General features: G+C 41.6%; 1 protein-coding gene across 1 annotated transcript in view; it reads right to left on the bottom strand.

Annotated features, from left to right (window-relative positions):
• Positions 1 to 23,146, bottom strand: part of LOC134345724 (multimerin-1-like) — a 67,246-nt gene that overhangs the window by 25,788 nt on the left and 18,312 nt on the right. Inside the window, exons 3-4 of the mRNA XM_063046844.1 lie at positions 5,215 to 5,321; positions 221 to 313 (exon numbers count right to left, since the gene is read on the bottom strand). Coding sequence (XP_062902914.1) covers positions 221 to 313; positions 5,215 to 5,321 — 200 coding nt within the window. The remainder of the gene's footprint in view (positions 1 to 220; positions 314 to 5,214; positions 5,322 to 23,146) is intronic.

Below are 23,146 nucleotides of genomic sequence, written 5' to 3'. Positions count from 1 at the left end.
ATCTACCTTATCAGAAGCTGTATAAATCTGGCTAAAACACCCTTATTGAAAAGGCAGAAAGCACACCCAGATCCTGGAAGTGAATAAATAAGGCAGCCAGTCCCTTGTCACTGAAGGAATAAGTATGCACAGTTCCTAGAAATGAATAAGTACAGCAGCTACTCCCCGCCACTCTGTAATAAACTTTCTTTAGAATTAAATAGTACTGAGTGCAGCTAACCTGGATCATAACGGGATTGAGGATTCTTGGGGAGATCAGCTCCAGTTCTCTGACTCTCAGCTTGGTTTTCCTCTGCTTGTCTCTTCAAATAATCTACAATTAATACAGAAGTTTTAAAGTAGTCTTTGCAGTTATCAGGTGCCCTGTGTATGTACGCGCATGTGTATTATGAGGCAAGCATTCACATATGCTGCAGGGATTCAAGGCATAGTTCTAGCTTCACATAGATATGTAAATGAAAAATTAAAAAATGCAGATGCTGAAAGTCTGAAATAAAACCTGAAAGTTTGGGAAGCACTTAGCGTATCAGGCAGTATCTGTAGACAGAGAAATAGTGGTAACTTCTCAGACCCTCCATCTAACCTGTTTCCTGATGAATGATCTTTCATCCAAAATATTAAATCTGCTACTTTTTCCACAGATGCCACCTTGCCTGCTGACTGTCCGCGGTATTTTTATATGTTTTCTATTGAAGGCTTTCAATTGCTTTATGAAGCTGACGGCCATGTCTTCTGGCAATGCCCAGAGATAAATTTGGGGTTCTAGTGAGATAACTAAAATGACCTCCTTGCAGGCGATGTGAGCCTTGGAATTACTGCCAGGTTTGGGGGTGGAGTTTTTCCATTTCATTCAAGCCAATAGCTTCCCCTAAGAATCCAGTGGCTGGGCTCCTTCTCCCTGGATTTCTCCAAAACTGTACTATGTTTCAGTGGGTATTCCAGAACACAGATAAGAAGACAAAGAGGAAGATATATTACTCTGTTTCATTATTCCGCTTTAGTTTAATGCTTTTAATTATTTTTAGTGTGGTTTGTCTTAATTAGCTACTTTTCAATTAATTATTTGGTATTTTAACTGATTTAGCTCAATTTTAATAGCTTTTAAAGATCTCTGAACATCAGAGACATTGAAGCACTTAGATTACAAATGACAGCTCTTACTGTAGACAACCACCCCACTCCACTATCAGGTGCTCCTGAGAGTTTTCCTGAGGCAGGCTCAGCAGTGGAGGCCCAGTCATCTCAGAGACATCATAACTAGCCTCAAAGGGATAGAGGGCCACTGAAGCAGCCTGCTACTGGCACAAGGAAGTGCCTCATGTGGTGACCACTGCTGGCGAATCTCGTTGTTGTGCCAGTTGCCATCTTCAGAAGTTTTCTGATGGCTCTGCCATAGTTGGATGCATCAGCAAGGGAGATGAGGCCGAGTACAGGGCTACGGTAGGAAACTTTGTCACATGGTGTGAGCAGAATTATCTGCAGCTTAATGTGAAAAATACTAAGGAGCAAGTGGTGGACCTGAGGAGGGCTAAGGCACTGGTGACCCCTGTTTCCATTCGGGGGGTCAGTGTGGACATGGTGGAGGATTACAAATACCTGGGGATACGAATTGACTATAAACTGGACTGGTCAAAGAACACTGAGGCTGTCTACAAGAAGGGTCAGAGCTGTCTCTGTTCCCTGAGGAGACTGAGGTCCTTTAACATCTGCTGGACGATGCTGAGGATGTTCTACGGGTCTGTGGTGGCCAGTGCTATCATGTTTGCTGTTGTGAGCTGGGGCAGCAGGCTGAGGGTAGCAGACACCAACAGAATCAACAAACTCATTCATAAGGCCAGTGATTTTGTAGGGGTGGAACTGGACTCTCTGAAGGTGATGTCTGAAAAGAGGATGCTGTCCAAGTTACATGCCATCTTGGACAATGTCTCCCATCCACTACATAATGTACTGGTTGCGCACAGGAGTACATTCAGCCAGAGACTCATTCCACCGAGATGCAACACTGAGCATCATAGGAAGTCATTCCTGCCTGTGGCCATCAAACTTTACAACTCCTCCCTTGGATGGTCAGACACCCTGAGCCAATAGGCTGGTCCTGGACTTATTTCCTGGTATTTACATATTACTATTTAATTATTTATGGTTTTATATTAATTTATTTATACTCTATTCTTGGTTGGTGCAACTGTAATGAAAACCAATTTCCCTCGGGATCAATGAAGTATGACTATGACTATGTTCCAACACAACTTGTCTACTTAACATTTCCAGTAACTATACCTTATCTCCAAGGTCCCACAGTAAACCACTGTCTAGAAGGAATAACAAAAGTAAATGCATTAAAAGAGGGTGCAAATCAGCTGTGCACATTGGGTCTTAAAATGATTGGAGTAGGACCATAAACCTGATATATGATAACTCTAAGGTACATCGGTAGCCCAAGGCAGTGAGGCAGCGGCTCTGGGTCTCCCAGACCAAGGTCGATGCAGCAAGTGGAAGAACCCCTGATCCTTGAAGCTGTCACTTAACCAGAAAATACAGAACAGTAAAGAGCAGCTGGTGCTCGCTGGAGCCCAACACATAGATCGGTGAGCCACATGAATATTTAGTGACCTCCTTTCTCACTGGAAAGTTGCCTGATTTAGGCTGTGGAAAACTCCAGCTGCCAGAAATTCTGCTGCTTTTGATATTTCACACTGAAATTAATTAGGTCTGTTTCAGTCAGATATTCGAGCAGTGGTGGTCAGAGTAGATTTCAAATTCTGGTCACTACACCAAAATCATTTACAAAACAACCCTTTTTAAATTCCAATTTATTATTTAAATTTGAACTTGGAAGTGGCTTTGCTGTATTTGAACTCCATCGTCCTGGATTGTGGATCCTGTTCCAGTAATTAAAGGTAATGCAACAGAATTCAGAATCAGGCTAAGCCAATGCCACCTTTGGACTGCATGGGGCTAGACCCTATATTTATCACAAGTAAGAGAGACAGTGGTCATGGGTAGATTCACTTGGCTGTGATGCTATGACTTTATTCTTTGGAATGTAGGAGATTAAATACCGACCTAAAAGATGTGTATAAAATCATGATGGTTATAGAGAGGATGAATGCACATAACCTTTTTTTCTCAGGGGAGAACTAAAACTGTAGGGCATAGGTTTAAGGCAGTAAATTGGTAATTTGGTAAATTGCTTTATTATTGTCAAACGTACCAGGGTGCAGTGAAAAATTGTTTTGCACTCCATTCGAATAGATTCATTACAATAGTGCATTGAGATAGTTCAGAGTAAAACAATAACAGAGATGTGAAATATCTAAAAAGGACCTGAAGGGCAACTTCTTCACACAGAAGCTGGTGCATAAATGGAATGAGCTTCCAGGGGAAGTTGTTATTCAGACAGATGCAGTAACATAATTTTTAAAAACATTGAATAAGTATATAGATGGGGGAGGGGGAAGAGGGTGTATAGGGATATGACCCAAAATGTGGGCAGATGGAACTAACTTGGTGGCACCACGGTCAGCACGGATGTGTTGGACTGAAGGCCCCATTTCCATTCTGTATTACTCTATGGCTTTAGAGAATAGGGTTTGTCTTCCCATGTGGCTGCCCTGCTATGGTCAGCTATATCAGAGGAAAGCAAGCAGGAGAGGAGAACTGTGCCTAGTGTTCAGGATTTAGGTATCTAAAGTAAATTAAATATTATATGATTTCATAATTTCATTCCAATTTCTTCTTAAAAGGATTTGCTTATCACAACAATGTTTGCCGTTTTTTTTACCATACGCCAATCTGCAAGGTTGTGGATAGATAGAGATGATTTCAATCCATCATCTGATTCCTACCTCCATCCAAATTTGCAAGAAACTATTCTGCTTCTGAAGAGTTGACCACACAGATTAACTTCCCCTTTATCCTATAGGGATCTGTGCAGAGGTAAATTGGTTTATTATAGTCACATATACCCAGGCACAGTGAAAAACTTCTATTGCCATCCATTTTATAACATCAGTGCATTGCAGTGGTACAAGGGAAACAATAACAGAAAGAAGAATATAGTGTAACAGTTACAGAGAAAGTGCAGTACGGAGAGACAATTAAGTCCAAGGCCATGACAAGTTTGATTGTTGGGTCAAGAGTCCATCCTATTGTACATGAAAACCATTAGTCTTGTAACAGTGGGATGACTAAATGCCCTTGAGCATGGTGGTGAATGCTTACAGACTTTTGTATCTTCTGCCTGATGGGAGGGAGGAGAAGAGAGAATGTCCAGGGTATGCAGAGTCTTAGATTGCATTGGCTGCCTTACCAGTTCATCCACTGGTGGAGTTAGCCCAGGCAAAGGTAACATCTGCAAATAAAGGGGTCAAAACAAAAATGCTCAAACGGGGGAAAGCAATCAATTGTGGATGGGAATAAAAATAACAAAAACCACACGCAGCATAATAACACATCAAGATGTTTGTACGATAGTTTATCTTGACACAAAATTGCATTGGTGTCATTTACAATCTAATGAGAAGGGACTGAAGTCAGCTCTTGATGGGTGGTAAATGCTTGCTATTATCTGTAATACTGGTTTAGCATAGTAATTAGAGAAGGCATACAAAGTGACAGTGAAAAGGCGGATGGCAGTAATTACACAAACAGCAGGGAGGAACACAGAGCAAGTAGAGGTTAGTAACTTTCCCTTCCTTTCTTCTCAGTCTGTGTATTGCAGGTGGACTGAAACCAGCAGCTTTGAGTGTTGTGCAGTGACCTTTAAAGGAGGAACGAAGGGGCTCTTTAAACCTGAAATCCACTCCTGGCCACCACAGTTTAAATGTGGGGGTGGAGCTGTCAATGGCTTTTCAGTGTGAGACATCACTCTGTTACTGACTCACGGGCAATTTGCCTGTCAAGTGCTTCATAATCTATTGTGCCAGTTCATTTGTTGTTAAATCTGGTCACACATTGATGCTCTTATAGTGTGCAGGAATATTCATTGCTTTGACTAAATCTATGGTTCCCTTCTGGACAGGTTTTTGCCTTCCTTCCCTGGCGGTGCAGAGAGGAAGTACTTTATAGAATCACTTAAACTAAGATTCTTGTCACTATATATCCTGTGGCACAATCATGAAATCTGATTAAAACACCCCAAAAACTGCCCTGAATGTGACTCAGGTGCATCAGGTTTTGCCAACACCAGGCACTCAATAGCTCAGCACTGACCTTTTGGTTGGCAGTCAGCTCCAATATATCCCGGACAGCACTTCCAGTTCAATGATGTCACAATTTTGTGCTTCATCCTGTACACGGGTTGATTCCGGATCTGATACCTATGAACAGAAATGTCCAAAATGTTTAGTTTGGATGCACTAGTTCTGTGTTCATGCTTTCTTTAACAAGCTGATTATGTTTTCAGTTAGCAATAGTGGGTCCAATGCATGAAGATTAAATTATTATATTTGAACATTGATGTCTGAAAAGCTGATGAAATGTGGCATTTGTTTGAATCTTCCACACTGATCATTCGTCCAAACTCCTCAAATCCTTTGTATCATTTGCTGGCATGTCATGAATGTGATTGAACCCCCTCTGCTTATTTGATTGGATTCAGCTGCAACAACATTCAAACATCTCAACACTAACCAGAAGAATGCAGCTCAAGGTGGCGGGCATACTAGCCAAGCTATTACTTAAAATTAAGGATACAAATGTACTGGTGCCTTTGCAAAAGGGGGAGGTGAAATCCATAATTAAAAACTCTATTCAATCACTGTGGCAGCAAAGTTAGGATAAGCAAAAGAAAGGACTGTATTTATATGTAATTCAGAGGATGGTGGGAACTCAACTGGGAGTTGGGTGTAAAAGGAGGAAAGAAGTTCTACTTACACATTTACATGTAAGACGTACCAGGTTGAATAATTCCTTATTATACAGACATTTGTCAGGGGTGCACTTGTCAAGAAACAGAGCAGCATATATTGTTTGAATGCGGCTCTGTGAGGTGTAAAGGAAACATGCTAAATGAAGATCTTTGGGACAGACACAGTTCAACATGGAAAGTTTGTCAGGATATCACTGCCATCGTAATGTATATAAGAGTGTATTGGACTTTCTGAAAAACATGCGACCTTTTGATATTAGTTGAGTTTTCTGGGGGTGGGGTGGGGTGGGGTGGGGGGGAGTTTAATGGGCATACTTCCTTCTCTTTGCTCCACACTCCAACTCAGTAGGCAGTGATGTGCACTTTATGTTGGTCTGCCAGCTGCCATTAAACTTTAGGAAAAGAAAAGGAAACAGAAGAAGAACTCAACCAGTTTTTTTTTCAGTAGTCCAATTACAATATTGAATATCCATTCTCCCTGCTTTGGTGGTTCAGTCTTCCTGCCATAGTTTCTCCATCAGCACCTTCAAAAGGACAAGCAGCTAGTATATTACAGATTTCAAACTCTGTGTCAACTTGGGTTGACAGCCCTGCACCTTTATTTCTACTGGTTTCATCATTTCTGGTCACACATTTATATAAAGGAATTGGAGGCTTCGCTGAGAGTGCAGAAGAGGTTTACTGGGATAGTATCTGGATTAGAGGGTATATGCTGTAAAGAGAGGTTGGACAAATTTGGGTTGTTTTCTTTGGGGTAGAAACATAGAAACATTGAAAACCTACAGCACAATACAGGCCCTTTGGCCCACAAAGTTGTGCCGAACATATCCCTACCATAGAAATTACAAGGCTTACCCATAGCTCTCTATATTGCTAAGCTCCATGCACCTATCCAAAAGTCTCTTAAAACAGTGGTCCCCAACCACCGGGCCGCAGAGCATTTGCTACCGGGCCGCGAGAAAACGATATGATTTGACGATATGAGTCAGCTGCACCTTTCCTCATTCCCTGTCACGCCCACTGTTGAGCTTGAACGCACACGAGGTCATTAACTGCGCGTCATCCATGTCAGCGCGGGAAGAAGATCAACTCCTCGAGCTTGCAAATGATGGCCGGCTGAAAAGTATGTTTGACATAACATCGCTGCCGGCATTCCGGATCAAAGTCAAGGCTAAATATCCTGAGATAGCCACGAAAGAACTGAAAACGTTGCTTCCATTTCCAACATATCTCTGCAATGAATGCAACAAAAACTAAATAAACTGGACATAAGGAACCTCCTTCGAGTATCGCTGTCTCCCATCACCCCTCAATAGGACCATCTTGTTGCGGGGAAACAAGCCCAGGGCCCCCACTGATTCAGCGATACTGGTGTGTTGCAATGATTTTATAGGTTCATACGGGGAAAATATGTGCTGTGTGTTTAATATCCAAATGTTACTTAAAATGTTATGATGCAATTGACTTATATAACCATATAACAATTACAGCACGGAAATAGGCGATCTCTGCCCTTCTAGTCCGTGCCGAACGCTACTCTCACTTAGTCCCACCGACCTGCACTCAGCCCATAACCCTCCATTCCTTTCCTGTCCATATACCTATCCAATTTTTCTTTTAAATGATAATATCGAACCTGCCTCTACCACTTCCACTTGAAGTTCGTTCAACACTTACTTCAAGCTCCCCTGATAATTGACATCGCTATATTCATGCGAGGAAACTATGCGCTGTGTATTTAATATTAAATTCGTTAGATAAACCCTTTTAGAAACGAAATTGAGTGTATTAGCCCCTTGTTACCAATATTCCGGTCGTGATGAACACCCCCTCCACCCCGAACAGAATCGCCAAAAACGCTTTGCAGAGAATAATATCGGCAGGTACACGTATGCGCAAGTCACACATGCGCTCTGGTGCCTGCGCAAGGCTTCATGGTCATTGTAGTCTTTCTTTGACTGCTACTCTTGTCCGTTGGCAACCATAGCCCCCCCTCCCCCCCCCGGGTCTGCCGGTCCGCAAGAATATTGTCAATATTAAACCGGTCCGCAGCGCAAAAAAGATTGGGGACCCCTGTCTTAAAAGACCCTATTGTATCAACCTCCACCAACATTGCCGGCAGCCTATTCCATGCACTCACCACTCTCTGCGTAAAAAACTTAACCCTGACGTCTCCTCTGTACCTACTCCCCAGCCCCTTAAACCTGTGTCCTCTTGTGACAACCATTTCAGCCCTGGGAAAAAGCCTCTGACGATCCACATGATCAATGCCTCTCATCATCTTATACACCTCTATCAGGTCACCTCTCATCCTCCGTCATTCCAAGGAAAAAAGGCCGAGTTCACTCAACCTGTCTTCATAAGGCATGCTCCCCAATCCAGGCAACAACCCTGTAAATCTCCTCTGCACCCTTCCTATGGTTTCCACATCCTTCCTGTAGTGAGGCGACCAGAACTGAGCACAGTACTCCAAGTGGGGTCTGACCAGGGTCCAATATAGCTGCAACATTACCTCTCGGCTCCTAAATTCAATTCCACGATTGATGAAAGCCAATACACTGTATGCCTTCTTAACCACAGAGTCAACCTGCGCAGCTGCTTTGAGCGTCCTATGGACTCGGACCCCAAGATCCCTCTGATCCTCCACTTAAGCAATAATCGTGCCTCGGGTAATCAGCTATGTTACTGCCACTGCACAAAGTCATGGTGATGGATGCTGAGGGGAGAACTGATATAAGTTTATAAAGTTATGTGAATCATAGATGGAGTAGAGAGCCAGTTAATTTTTTTCATCAGTAATGAAATATCTTATAGTAGATTTAAGGTATGAGGTGGGGGGGAGATTTTTTCTCATATAGTGGTGGGTGCTTGAAATGCACTGCCAAGAGTAGTGGTGGAGCCAAATACAGTGGAGGTGTTCAAGAGATTCATGAATGTGCGGAGAATGGAGAGATATAGATGTTGTGTAGGTGGAAGTAATGTTTATTTAGGCATTTAATCACCAGTTTATTTGGTTCAGCACAACATTATGGACTGTTCCTATGCTATACAGTTCTATGTTCTATGCACTATGTTCTACATTCATTGTGGCATCTATTGCACATCATCACTTTCTAAGGATAACTAGGGATGGGAATACATATTAGTTTTATCACAGAATAAATACAAAAGTACATGGGGAAATGTTTGTCTTTGATCACCAGTTAAGCAAATGAGAATATCATCCATTCAGTGAAACCTTCTGCACACTTGATTCATTTGATTTTAAAGGAACCAGTTATTGGGAACTGTGTACAGATAGTGCTGAAACTCTTGCTTGTGTTCAGCTCAAGTTATCAAAGATAACGCCTCCATTCTCAATAATGTAACTGTTAATAGTGATTTTTTTTTATAACAGTTTACCTCCTTTCCTGTTACTATGAGCTATGGAAGTTGAATCTTGCAATAACAGGCAGTATTTGTTCTCTGTGTTAACTGGATTACATCACATCCTCTTTGTTGTGGTAGTTGGAGTTCTTTTAATCTTGATTACCAACAGTTGGCTTGTGAATTAATATCAGATTAATGCACCATTAACAGTGCAAAAGCCAGCAAATTATGAAAGTACAGTCAGACTAATGGGAGCTTAATGCAGCCTGCTGGATGACACAGTACATGGAGCAGGTGTGGAAGCCATCTGCCTGAAGCAAAGTAAAAACGTGTTACAAAAAATACCAATGAAAGCAGGGAACAGGAGAATGATGAGTTTAGGAAATCGCTCAATACCCCCGATACCAGAGACAGTAAGTAAAAAATCTTATGACATGAGGTAAAATCTGGAGTCAGCCATATAACCCCTGATTCATATGCTTTAGGTTCACTTAGAGTTACAGAATAACACAGAAACAGGCCTTTTGGGCCAACTCATCCAAGCTAACCAAGACACCCATATAAACTAGTTCCATTTGCCCACGTTTGGACCACATCCTCGTCCCCACACCCCATCATGTACTGAAATTACTTAAATGTCTTTTAAAATGTGTTATGGTACCTGCATCAACCACTTCCTCTGGCAGCTCACTTGATACACACACCATCCTCTGCATGAAGAAATTGCTCCTCAGTTCCCTATAAAATTTCCCCTTCTTGATTTAAATCCATGCCCTCTGGATTTTGATTCCCAATACATCCAGAAAGGGCAGTGTGTATTCACCCATCTATACACCTTGTGATTTTACACACCTCTATAAAGTAACCCCTCATTCTCCTACATACTGAAGAATAATGTCCTAGCCTACCCAATTTCCTATTATAACTCGGACCTCAAGTCCTGACAATCTTCATAAATCTTCTTTGCACTCTTTCCATCTTCCACTCTCTATATTATTAGAAGAATACACATGAATCTTTATTTATGTTTATTATACCACATCACTCACTTGTGCACCATATTCTGTGCAGAAATCATAACTTAAGTCTTGAGAGCATATGGATTTGTATGGTTAAAATCTGTACTCTGGGCATAATGTATCTTAGCATGTGGTGTCAACAAAAGAGCATCCTTAGATATAAAATTTCAAAATTTTGTACCTCACTAGGTAAAGGAATTTCTCCTCATCTCATTCCCAGATGGCCGGTCACATATTGACACTATGCTCTCCAATTCTAGGACTTGCATATCTGTTCCTCTCTGAACTTTATCCCTCATAAATAGACAACCTCTCATCTGAATGGAGTTCAGGTTGGAATATGGGATGCTACAGTTCAGCTGATGAGAGGGGCATTTTCTGAAGGTGTCTTCCACTATTGAACCCAAAACCCACCCAATGTGGCCATCCAAACAGCTCAGTTATATTTCATTGCCCTAAATGTCTAAGTATTGGGGAGGAATTGACCCTCCAACTCCAATAGGCATCAGATTGAATTTAAGATATTTTTCATTAGAAGCATTAGGGACAAAACAAGGCCTTTCCCAAAGTAGGGTGATTTATTATCTCATTGAGCAGGACAACTTTCAACCCCACACTTTTTACTGCAACCTCCAATCCCTAGCAATAGGTCCATCACACTCAATTTCTCTTCCTCTTTCCAAATCTTAAGGCCTCTTTGTTACCGGTGATATCTTTTAGAGTCATGGAGTCATAGAAAAGAACAGCACAGAAATAGGATCTTCAGCCCATCAAGTCCATGCCATCCCATTGATCTGCAGTCAGACCATAGCCCTCCAGACCCCAAGCACCCATGTACTTATCCAAACTTCTCTTTGTAACTCCAAAACATAGTTGAAAGGAAAATGTGGGAGCCCAGGAGAACATGTCTCAGTTTTGTTTCACCTTTAGCGAGGTGTGTACGTGTGACATGGTGGCATAATGATGTATGCCATTCATGTGCATTTACATATAACCTGCAATGAATTATGTAAATGACAAAGTATGCTTAATCAAGCAATATATTTTCTATATTACTTAAATGTTTAATACACAACAAGTGGGCATTGAGCAAATCTCAAAAATTTGCCAGTGTCTTTAAAAGAGCCCTAAGGTCTAGTAACAGGTGATCCCAGCCTGGTAACAAGTAACACAACAGACCGGAGATGCAGGAATACAGAACAAAAACAAACGATGCTGGAAGAACTCAGTAGATCAAGAAGCATCTGTGCAGGGAAGTGAACAGTTATTGTTTCATATTAAGACCCCTGTCCAGAAGAAGAACCTTGACCTGAAAATGTTGATTGTCCATTTCCCTCCGCAGAATTCGCCTGACCCATTGGCCAAGTCTTGGTAACAGGTGACCTTGATCAAGACCCAGTAAACCGGTAACCCTGGCCTACTAATTCACACACATATACCGATGACCTGATCACACCTGGCAATCCTCTGCAAACATGTCCCTGTCCCATGATGTTTGAAATTTTAGGTCTGGGCTGAACTGTAAAGAAGATGGCCTTATTCGCTTGGCTCCCATTTTCTACTCCACTGAAGTCTGCCCTCTTTCCACAGTCCAGCAGATCATTACAAGGAACTAAACAATGGATAATTCTTCACCTTCCCTAGCTCTGATCTGACAGGATAAGTGGTACAGACTTGCCTGCCAATCCAGCAGAATCCAGCTGTACAAATAGGGGATCAATCCTGGGATTTTCTTCATTTGTCTTGTCAATGTCGCAACAGGCTATTTGATATATCTAAATAAAACTTTGGTTTTGCTGCATATGAAGTATTGTATGCAATTCTGGTTGCCCCATTACAAGAAGAACGTGGAAGTATTGGACAGAATTCAGAAGTGGTTTACTGGGGATACCTGGATTAGAGAAAAGGTTGAAGAAGTTTGGATTGTTTTCTCTAGAGCATTGAAGACTGAGGAGATAACTGAAATTAGTTTATAAAAATGGTAAATACTAAACTATATGTATTTAAATGAGAGGGGAAATTTTAACTGAGTTATGCGGAGCAATTTTTTTACTCAAAATAGTAGGTGGCTGATTAGTGATGGAATCAGATATGATGGTGGTGTTTAGGAGGCTTTCAGATAGGGACATGAGTATGCATGGAATGGAGGATGTGCAGGCCGAAGGTATTCTGTTTAGTTTGGGTTCTGCACAGACTTTGCGGATCGAAAGGCCTATTCCTGTGCTGTATTGTTCCATGTATAATGTTCAATATAACAGTTTATACATAGAACCACGTATGTATATCTATATACATTGATTTATATATCCATTGACTTACTGAGGGGAAGATTGAATCAGAAAATTGGTGAGAGAGGAGATGCTGACCATTTTTCTGCCTACAAGACATTGGTGTATTAGAACACTCCACTTTTGCAAGGGCGAGTGCACAAAACCAAGAGCTTTGACACCTTCAAATAAAAACTGGCCTCCAATGCCAAAGCAATGCTGCAACTTGACACAGCTTCCTCAAAGTCACCTCCCCGACATGTATCCTGCAAAGGTAAAGGACAAGGGGAACCGCATTGCCCACAGATCTCCTACCATTCCACATCAGAAGGATACTTTTGTCCCTTTATCATTGCTGGATCTCCCTCCAGTAACTCCCTACCCTTTTTAACAGAAAGTGCACAATGGTTCAAGAAGAGCTCACTACTATCTTCCCGGGGGCAGTTATGAATGGGCACTAATTACAACCCAAGCATGCTACACCCAGACTGAAGCATGTCTCAATGGCATCTCATTCTTTCACCTTTTACCAACATGTAGTTTCTGTGATCAGAGATTTTTACTCAATGCCGATATCAAAAGTGATTCGTAATTCCATAATTTTTACAAGAGTATTAAGGGAGGAAAGTTAATATTCCATTCATGTATCTACTGTCAGGCAGAGATGCTGCCACATTGTGAGCATACTAAAGCTATCCACAAGAAAGGTTTAAATGGTCTATCAGTCGGACGACACACAATCATTTTAATATCGTGTGGATGTATGAATACTGTATGTCGATTCATCATTTTATATTATTAAAGGGAATTATATTACTTACATTATCAGGAGAGCTACAAACATGCCATAATATATACTTAGGAGAAGATTTGGGATAATAAATATTTTATGAGGTTCTATTCAGTGTAAAGATTAGCAGATGTAGATTGCATGCCAGCTGACAGATGTGAAGATGGGGCTAAATATGCCTTTGTCCACTTGATGTTTGACTATTATGTCTTTATTCATTTCCTGCAGGAAGAAGGTTTGATTTCATCATAAATCAATTTTTATTTTTTTGTTTTCTTTCTGCTCATTTCTGCTTCAGAGGGTGGATTTGACACCTTCTTGTTTCAAGGTGAATGGAGTCGATTGCATTGTGAGCAGAGAAAGCAGAACGTGTAATTTTGACCAGAAAGAAAATGTCAGTATCATTGACGATGTATTGTATCTTGAATAGTGTTGACAAGAAGAAGCTGATGCCTAGATTTTCCAGATGATTTCTTCTCTCTTCCCCCCACTTAAGCAACACCCTGCTGAGGCACAGTCACACAGGCAATAGGAACGCTCGTTTTCCTTATCCATGGGACTGTTATTACTGTCAGGTTGTTAACATGAGACCCTTCAACAGGTCAGTGACACTGAAAGAAAAAGCATTGAGGGAGAGACTACATGGAAAGGAAGAGCCTTTTATATAGGGTTTTGCAGGAACATGGGATAGCCCAAAGCATTTTTAAGATGCTGTAAGGTGTATATTTGCACATGAGTATGAGATGAATCATGAGGTCATCTGTTTCAGGGCAAGCAAGCTGCAGGAGAATCATTGATTACAGTGGCAGGGAGAACCCAGCTCACAGCTTCAGTGACCCAGGTAACCTGTCCTCTGGTACTCTCATTGAGGAGCTCATAATTTCTCTCTCTGTGAATACAACGGTTTACCCTTGTCAGGGGTTCCCAACCTGAAGTCTATGAGCCCCTTGCTTAATGGTATTGGTCCATGCCATAGAAAAGGTTGGGAACCCTTGTCTAGATATAACAGTCTCTTCCCTTATCCCAGTTGTGTGAGATAGTACTTTGAACAACTATTGTAAGCTGCCCCTGGTGTGCAGGTGAGTAACGGAATCTGGAAGCAGTTGATGGACATGTGAGGAGAATAAAATGGGATTATCATTAATAGTTGTTTGATCGTAAATGCAGATTTGGTGCTTAGAAGGGTCACCTCTGTGCTGCATAGCTCTATGTTTAGCTGATTTTATAAACGACACTCCACCATTAGCTCTAGTTCAAAAATAGTACCACACTAGCTTTTAAGAGGGTAAGCACATCCCAATGATGTCGTGGTTGAAAGGTTAATGTCTCTATTGTTGAGACATCTCCTCTGCAGGGCAGCACTGTCTCAGTACTTTAGAATGGTTTATTTGTAAAAGTGCAGTTTACTTCAACACATGATCTATTAGTTCAAAAGCCAACCGCTTTTGACTAAACCCCGAACAGCACAGTGGGAGAGGAGGTGCAGGGGACTGGTCAGAGCTGAGCTGATCTTAGATTGAACACTTGCTGCTTGCTTGCATCGCCTTCAGGATTAAAGACATGGAGTGGGTCATCTTTCACCAGGTAGATTCATGGAGCAGAGCAGGATATGGCTGAGGAATTTCCCATGGGATTCTCATGGTCAGGTGCCTTGACAGATGAACTGAAGCCTCAATTATAACTCTCTGCAGAGGTTTATTTCAATCTCCCCAAAGCTGTAGCAGAGCTTGGAAAACACCTAAGGAAATATCATTGGGTCATATGGCTCATAAGATGGCCATTCAGCCCATTCTGATGGTGTTAGCTCCACAGTGGTATCCACCCATAACTTATCATCTCCACCATTCTTTCCTCACTATCCTGCAAATGCATCTTCTCCACATACATAGCATTTTGAATAAGTCCATTGTATGTGCTTCCAGATTTTCCCCTCTCATCCCGCTTTCATTTTTTATCCAATTACCTTTCCGCCAGTGTATCTCAGAACCTCAGGGTAGTATATGGTGACGTATATGTACTTCGATAATTAGTTTACTTCGAACTTGAACATTGAATGGTAAAGTTTCCCTTTACTTAAAAGTGAGTTCCACTTAATCATTATCATATTATTGAGTGCTAAAGTATTCATTAACCCACTTGTATAACTTCACATTGAACATGCTCATCCATAGTGGCTTTAAATTATCCTGAACCAGGATAGCAACCACCTGCCATTGAAGTGAGTCAAAAACATGCTTAAAATGCACAGCTTGTCAAAATGTGTTTATTTCTATTTATTTTGTTGTGTACATTCTGTCTATCTTATGGCAATCTAAGTTGACATAATTTATATTTGCCATCTAATTTGTATTTGCATTGTGCTGCCTCTACAAAGAGCAATCTTTTTTGATATTTATAGCCTAGGTCTGTATGCCCATGACAATAAACTTGAACTTGTATATTGAATTTGTAATTGCGTTCAAGAGCACGTAGATGTCACAGACAGATCTGGCATGGAAACAAGGGCCTTTGATCCAAGTCTATGCCATACTTCAAGCATCGATTCACATTTGTCCTATTTTATTGTGCTCGTATTCCCCTGCAACTCTACCACTCACCTTCACACCAGGGCCTATTTATAATGGTCAATTATGATATTATTATGCAGTCCAGGCTGATTTTCCATATTAGTGAGAATCAGAGAAGAGGAAAAGGTCCTAACTGGTCCAAAATGAACTGACATGGCTGTGGAGCACAGTCCTGCAGGTGATGCAACTGCCTCACAGATCCAGTGATCTGGATTCATTCTTAGTCTGCTGCTGAGAATGTGCGTATTCTTCCCATGACTACAGAGTGCTTCTGTTTCTCCTACATCCCAAAAACACGCGGGGTGGTGGGTTAATTGGCTGCCTGGTGTAGGTGGATGGGACAGAATCAGAGGTGGGTAGTTGGGAATTGATGGGCACGTGAGGTAGAATAGGTTACAGGGAAATATGAGGAATGAGATTGTGATGAGAATCAGCATAGAATTAATGGGACAAGTGGCCTTGTCTCATGTTGTTTGGAATATCAAAGGTATTCCTGTTGATAAAACATTCCCTAATCATCCCAGAGACATGTAATCATTACCTTCTACCTGCCTCTGCCTCCACAACAACTGGCCAGCCACAGGGCTGCCTCTTGCAGGATTCCTTCCATCTCGGAGAATTGCTTCTGAGAGGATTCCATCCGCCGTTAATTAGGCACTTGAGATACTGAATGCTGCCCAATGTGACACATTTCAAATCATGGTCTGGGGCTTCAGTCAGGCTCATTTGAAGAGCTCTCTTCCCAGTTATCATCAGCATATAATCTGCAGCATCAGGAGACCTAGCACACTTGATCACTGCTATGCAACGATAAGGTATGCCCACCATTCAGTGCCTAGACTACATTTCGGGAAATCTGAATACTCCTACCTATATATAGGCAGAGGCTAAAGAGCAAGGCTCCTGAGTTATGAACGACACAGAGGAGGTCACAGGAGGCAGAGGAACAGCTACGTGATTGCTTCGAGTTGGTGGACTGGGCTGTGCTCAAGGACTCATCAGAAAATCTGAATGATACACCACAGTTGGCACAGACTTTATAAATACAGTTGTAGATGAGCATGTCGCTATAAAATTAGTCAGACTTCCCCAACCTACCTCAATGACTGTCATCCAATTGCACTTACATCCACTGTGATTAAGTGCTTTGAGAAGTTGCTGAAGAACTATAACAACTCTTGCCTGAGGAACAACTTGAATCCACTCCAATTTGCCTACCAGCACAACAGGTCCACAGCAGATGCCATTTCGATAGCTCTTCACTCAACCTGGCAACGTCTGGACAGTGAAAATGCATACATCAGGATCCTCTTTATTGATTACAGCTTGACATTCATCCCCTCAAACTAATCAATATGCTTCGAGACCTTGGCCTCAATACCTCCTTCTGCAATTGGATCCTCAGTTTCCTCACTTGAAGAATCTGGTCAGTTCAGTAGCAACAACATCTCCTCCACAGTCTCTATCAGTACAGTGCACCACAAGGCTTTGTGCTTAGCCCCCTGATCTACTTGCTTTATACTTATGACTGTGAGGCAAAGCACAGCTCTCACTGCCATACTTAAGTTTGTTGATGACACCACTGTTATAAGCTGAAGCAGCATATAGGAGGTATATTGAAAATCTGCCTGAGTCGTGCCACAGCAACAACCTCTTACTCAATGGCAGAAAGACCATGGTGCTGATTATTAACTTCAGGAGGAGGAAACCAGAGATCCGTGAACCAGTCCTCATCAGGAGATCAGAGGTGGAGAGGATCAGCAACTTTAAATACCTCTGTGTTATCATTTCAAAGGATATGCCTTGGGCACAGCATATAAACACAATTACAAAGAAAGCATGGCAGTGCCTTTACTTCCTTAGAAGTTTGTGAAGATTTTGAATGAAAATCTAAAACTCTGACAAACTTCTATAGATGTGTGAAGGAGAGTATATTGACTGGTTGCACCATGGCCTGGTATGGAAACACCAATGCCCTTGAATGGAAAATCCTACAAAAGTAGTGGATATGGCCCAGTCCATCGCAGTAAAGCCCTACCCACCATTGAGCACATCTATATAGAGCAAGTCGCAGGAAAGCAGCATCCATCATCAAGGAGCCCCACTACCCAGACCATGCTCTCTCCTCACTGCTGCCATCAGAAAGAAGATACAGGAGCTCATGATCCACACCATTGATCAGTTATTATCCCTGAACAATCAGGCTCCTGAACCAGAGGGGATAACTTCAGTCAGTTTCACTAAACCCATGACTGAAATGTTCAACCAACCTATGGACTCACTTTCAAGGACTCTTCATCTCATGTTCTTGATATTCATTGTTTATTTATATTATTTCTTTTTTCCTTTTGTATTTGCATTGTTTGTTGTCTTTTGCACACTGGATATTTGTCCAACCTGTTGGGTGTGATCTTTTCTTGATTTTATTCTTCTTCTTCTTGGATTTACTGTGTATGCCACAAGAAAATGAATTTCAGGGTTGTATATGGTGACATACCTACTTCAATGATAAAGTTGCTTTGAACTTGAACATCTAAGTACCCTGGCCCCACCAACCAGCCCACATAATATGGGAGCCATCTAAATCATAGTTCTCCCCACCTTCACACCACCACCCCACAACCCAAAGAGTTCAAGTATCAAAACCGCTCAGGGCATCCTGATAGCCAGAACATCAGCCAGAGCACTTTGAATACTTGTTCCCCCGATGATGTAAGGTACATCACCCTGATTTCTTGCTTCAGGATGTGGTGTCAAAGTTTCACTTCAAGAGTGTTCCACTGAGCATTAGAAACAGAGCACTATTTCACCAGAGTGCAGATGCCTGCTGTACATTGATTTCAAAGCCCACATGCTACTTAATTTCCAATTGCCCTGCTACATTTGCTCGTGGACAGCAGACACACAGAGGAAGCACCGTCACGGGTTGGGACTGCACGCCATCTAGTGGCGACAAGAAGCAAAGCCGGTGGAGTGTGGAATGGGTTGGCCCCGCCCACTTCAGCCGAAGGTTGTGAACAACCTGTACAAAACAGGAACTGAACTAAAAACTGTAAATATTCCTTCACCATCATATTGTTAACAAATGAAACCTCTTAACACAAAAACTCAGAAATATTTGTAGTCAAAGCCACTTAAAATACTTTCAATTAATTAAAATATGCAAAGACTAAAATTCAGAATAAAATTGCTTAAGGGTATTTTCTAGTATAGCAGAATGAACATTGCAGCACAGTACAGGTCATTTGGTCTATTATGTTGTGCTGCCTTTTAACCTATTCCAAGATCAATCTAACCCTTCCAGCCTACATATCCCTCCAGGTTTCTATCATCTGTGCACCTATCTACCTAAGAGTTTCTTAAATGCCACTAATATATCTTTCTCTACCACCAACCCCAGCTGGGTGTTCCATGTCCAACTAAACTTTAATTGTTTATTTTAACCTGTGCTTTGTCTATGAACTCATGGGATGTGACCTGGCACTGATACGGCAAATCTTAGTCGACGTTTCGGGCCAAACCCTTCGTCAGGCCACTTCGTCTAGTCCTGACGAAGGGTCTCGGCCTGAAACGTCAACTGTACCTCTTCCTAGGGATGCTGCCTGGCCTGCTGCGTTCACCAGCAACTTTGATGTGTGTTGCTTGAATTTCCAGCATCTGCAGAATTCCTGGTGTTTACGGAAAATCTTTATTGCTCTTGAACTCACAGCCTGCCCAAGTCCTTTCATAATGTAATGGTGTTAATCTCATTACTGTTGATGTGGAGTTAGGTTTGGAAAATTGGAAAATTTCCACCCCTTATAGATATTAAGCCACTAAAACACCTTCCAGATTCTAACATTATTCCCCCTACCTCCACCCATCTTCCTTCCCATTCACTGGGGCTCACCTATCACCTATCAGCTTGTCATCTAGTCCCTCCCTCCCCCCGGCCCCCTACAGACTTTCTTATTCTGGCTTCTATCCCCTTCCTTTCCAATCCTGGTGAATGGTCTCAGCCCAAAATATTGACTGTTTATCTTCCTCCATAGATGCTGCCCGCCTTGCAAAGTTCCTTCAGCTTTTTTGTGTGTGTTTTTGGAAAGGCACAATACTCCACCCAGTTCAAAAAAATGTCTGAGATAACAGTCCATCTCCTGTCTTCAACCTGAATTAGAACCCCTTTTTACACTTTCCACAGATGCTGCTCAAACTGCTGAGTGTTTCCAACATTTCTACTTTTATTTCAGATTTCTAATGTCTGTAGCTTTTTTTGTTAGTTGTTGACTGTAGCTTGCCTGCTAAACTTTGTGCTTTGCACTGCAGTGATCATAAAGAGGCAAAAGATTATACAACTTTATTGCTGTGAAAGGAAATGAAACATGGGCTGAAGTACAGTGAGATGGTCAAAGGGCAATGTAAGGCACTTTCTGGTATTCTAGTGTGCATGACATCTGCCTTCACCTTCGTACAAATTGTGGCTAAAAAGAACCAAACAGCGAAGGAGACCGTTCAAGGTCAATTATGATCATCAGAACTGGCTATCTCATGATTATGTTGTAAAGAATTCCAGAGCGTGTAAAAATTATACCTGAATAATTATTTTATGTAATACATGAAGGGAGAGCTAAACACTTTTAAAAGCACTGATGTCAATGAAATCTGAGGTTCTCCTTTGTGTAGAGTGGAGATTTGAGGCATGAAGGGTAGGTGTGATGGTTGTGGGAATCGGCTGCACTCCTCTCACTTCTCTTGAGATAGTTTAGCTTTTCACATTAATATACACAAGGCTATTCTCCCTATTTGTTATAGCATCATTGCTTCAGTGGTCTTGGTCACCAGCAGAGTCCTTTCAACCCTTCCTTCATCTACTCCTGCCTCCTGTTGCTTTTCCCTCATACTGTCCTGCTGTATTAGTGTGATTAAATTATCTGTATCTTGGGCACGTGACAAAAGTAAATCCATTTACCAAGTTACTTTCCTCGCAGCCCACACCATCCCAAACATCAGCCATGATAATGAAGCTCTCTGCTCACAACCCCGGTTACTGTTGTGTGACTTTCAACTAACCTCCATTCCCTTCACCACCACCCATTTCCCATTATGCAATGACCTCATCATTGTTTGCAGGCTTAACAATGAACATTAGAACATAAGAAAGTTTTTGACAAGTACAGGGCATTTGGCCAACAAATTCCTATTCACATAGTGTATTGAACTAACTATCGAGTTTAGATTTGAAAGTCTCTAAGGTACTACTCTCAACTACACAACTAGGTGGTTTCTTCCATGCATCCACAACTTGCTGTGTAAAGAAATGCTTCCTGATGTTAGTCTGAAATCTCCCTTTAACCAGTCCCCACCTGTGGCCCTGTGTCCTTGATGATGGATCAGTTTTGAAGTAGTAGCTGGCATCCACCTTATTTATACCCTTGATGATTTTGGGTACTTTTAACATGTCTCCTCTCATTCTACATCTACTTAGGCTGAAAACATTTAATTCTTTCATTCCTTCTTCATAGCTCATACCCTGCAGACCTGGGATGAGTCTCGTCATCCTTCTCTGAACTCTCTCCAATGCCTTCACATCCCTCACAAAATATGGAGACCAAAATTGTACACAGTGTTCAAGGTGTGGCCTGACAAGCGCATCATACAGCTTAAGGAGAATGTCTCTAGACTTAAGCTCCACTGAGCATATTATATAGCCAAACATTCTATGATCCTTCCTAATCACTTCTATTATTGTCTAGATAATAGTGATGAGTCTACCAGGAACTCCAAACCCTTCTCATACAGTGAACTTTCTAACTCAAGGGCTTCCCCCCCACCCCATCGTATATTTATATCTAATATTTCTCCTCCCTAATGTAATATAATTTAATATTAGTTACCTACATTAAATTTCATCTGCCATTTATCTGCCCACATCTGGATTTTGTTTAGATCTAACTGTATTGATTCTGCTGCCTGAATGTCATCAGGCCATCCCTCTAATTTTGAGCCATCTGCAAACTTTACTAGTTGATTTGTTATGTGCTTATTAATGTAAATGAGAAGCAGCAGTGGCCCCAAGACTGATCCCTGCAGAACACCACTTTTAACATCTTCTTGGTGTGAAAATGATCATCTCACCAAAGTCCTGATGAAGGGTCTCAGCCTGAAACGTCGACTGTACCTCTTCCTAGAGATGCTGCCTGGCCTGCTGCGTTCACCAGCAACTTCGATGTGTGTTGCATCTCACCATAACTCATTGTTTTCTGTTTTTGAGCCAATTCTGCTCCCATTTGCATATCTTACACTGAATTCCTACCTCCTGCAATTTGATTATTAACCTCGTGTGGGATACTTTGTCAAAAGCCTTCTGAAAGTCCAAGTAAATGATACCAACTGCACTATTGTTATCATAAATTTTAGTTGCCTCTTCATAGAAATCCAGTATGTTAGTAAAACATTATTTCCCCTTTCTGAACCCATGCTGGCTTTCTGCTAACATGCCTATTCTGTTGAAAATGGAGAGAATAGTTCTTAGGACAGTTTATGATGTACCATTTGAGAGGGTTGTTTTGTCCTGATTGGTGCTGAGTATCTTGAGAGTTGGTTGAGCTACACATGTCCAGGCAAATGGAGAATATTCCATCTTACTCTTGAATTGTGGTATGTGGATGCTGGAAGAGACGTGGGATGTTAGGAGATGAGTCTCTCGTTGTAAAATACCCAGACTCTGGTGCACTCTAGTAGCAGCAGTACTTATGAGTATGTTCCAATTGAGATTGCAATCATTGGTGACCAACCCCCCCCCACCCCGCCCAAATCAGGTCATTAATTATGGGAGGTTGTGATGATAATGTCATGGATAGGTGGCTAGATTCTCTCTTCTTAGAGATTATCATTGTGTGGTAATTAAATCGTGTGAATATTACACAATACTTATCAGTGTTTGTCAGATTGTATCTGGTTCTTGCTGGCTATTGGTCTATGCAGCTCCTTCTGCAGAGGAGTTGTGAATGGAATTGAAAGTTACACAATTATCAGCTTCTCAGCTCCTGACATTATGAATATCTGACCTTACAGTGGCAAGAGTCTCAATCCTAAACAAGCCTGCTGTTATTATCAACAAAGGATGGTCATTAAAACCAGAAGAACTGCAGGAAAGATTCACAAGGGTATTACTGAGACTGGAGGGCTTGAATTGTAAGGAGACACTCAAAAGGTTGTGATATTTTTCCCTGGAGTAGAAGAGATTGAGCGTTGATCTTGTGGAGATATATAAAATCTAGAGG

Source organism: Mobula hypostoma, chromosome 4, assembly GCF_963921235.1.
Source record: "Mobula hypostoma chromosome 4, sMobHyp1.1, whole genome shotgun sequence".
Taxonomy (NCBI): Eukaryota; Metazoa; Chordata; class Chondrichthyes; order Myliobatiformes; family Myliobatidae; genus Mobula; species Mobula hypostoma.
This window is presented reverse-complemented; position numbering and strand designations above follow the sequence as displayed.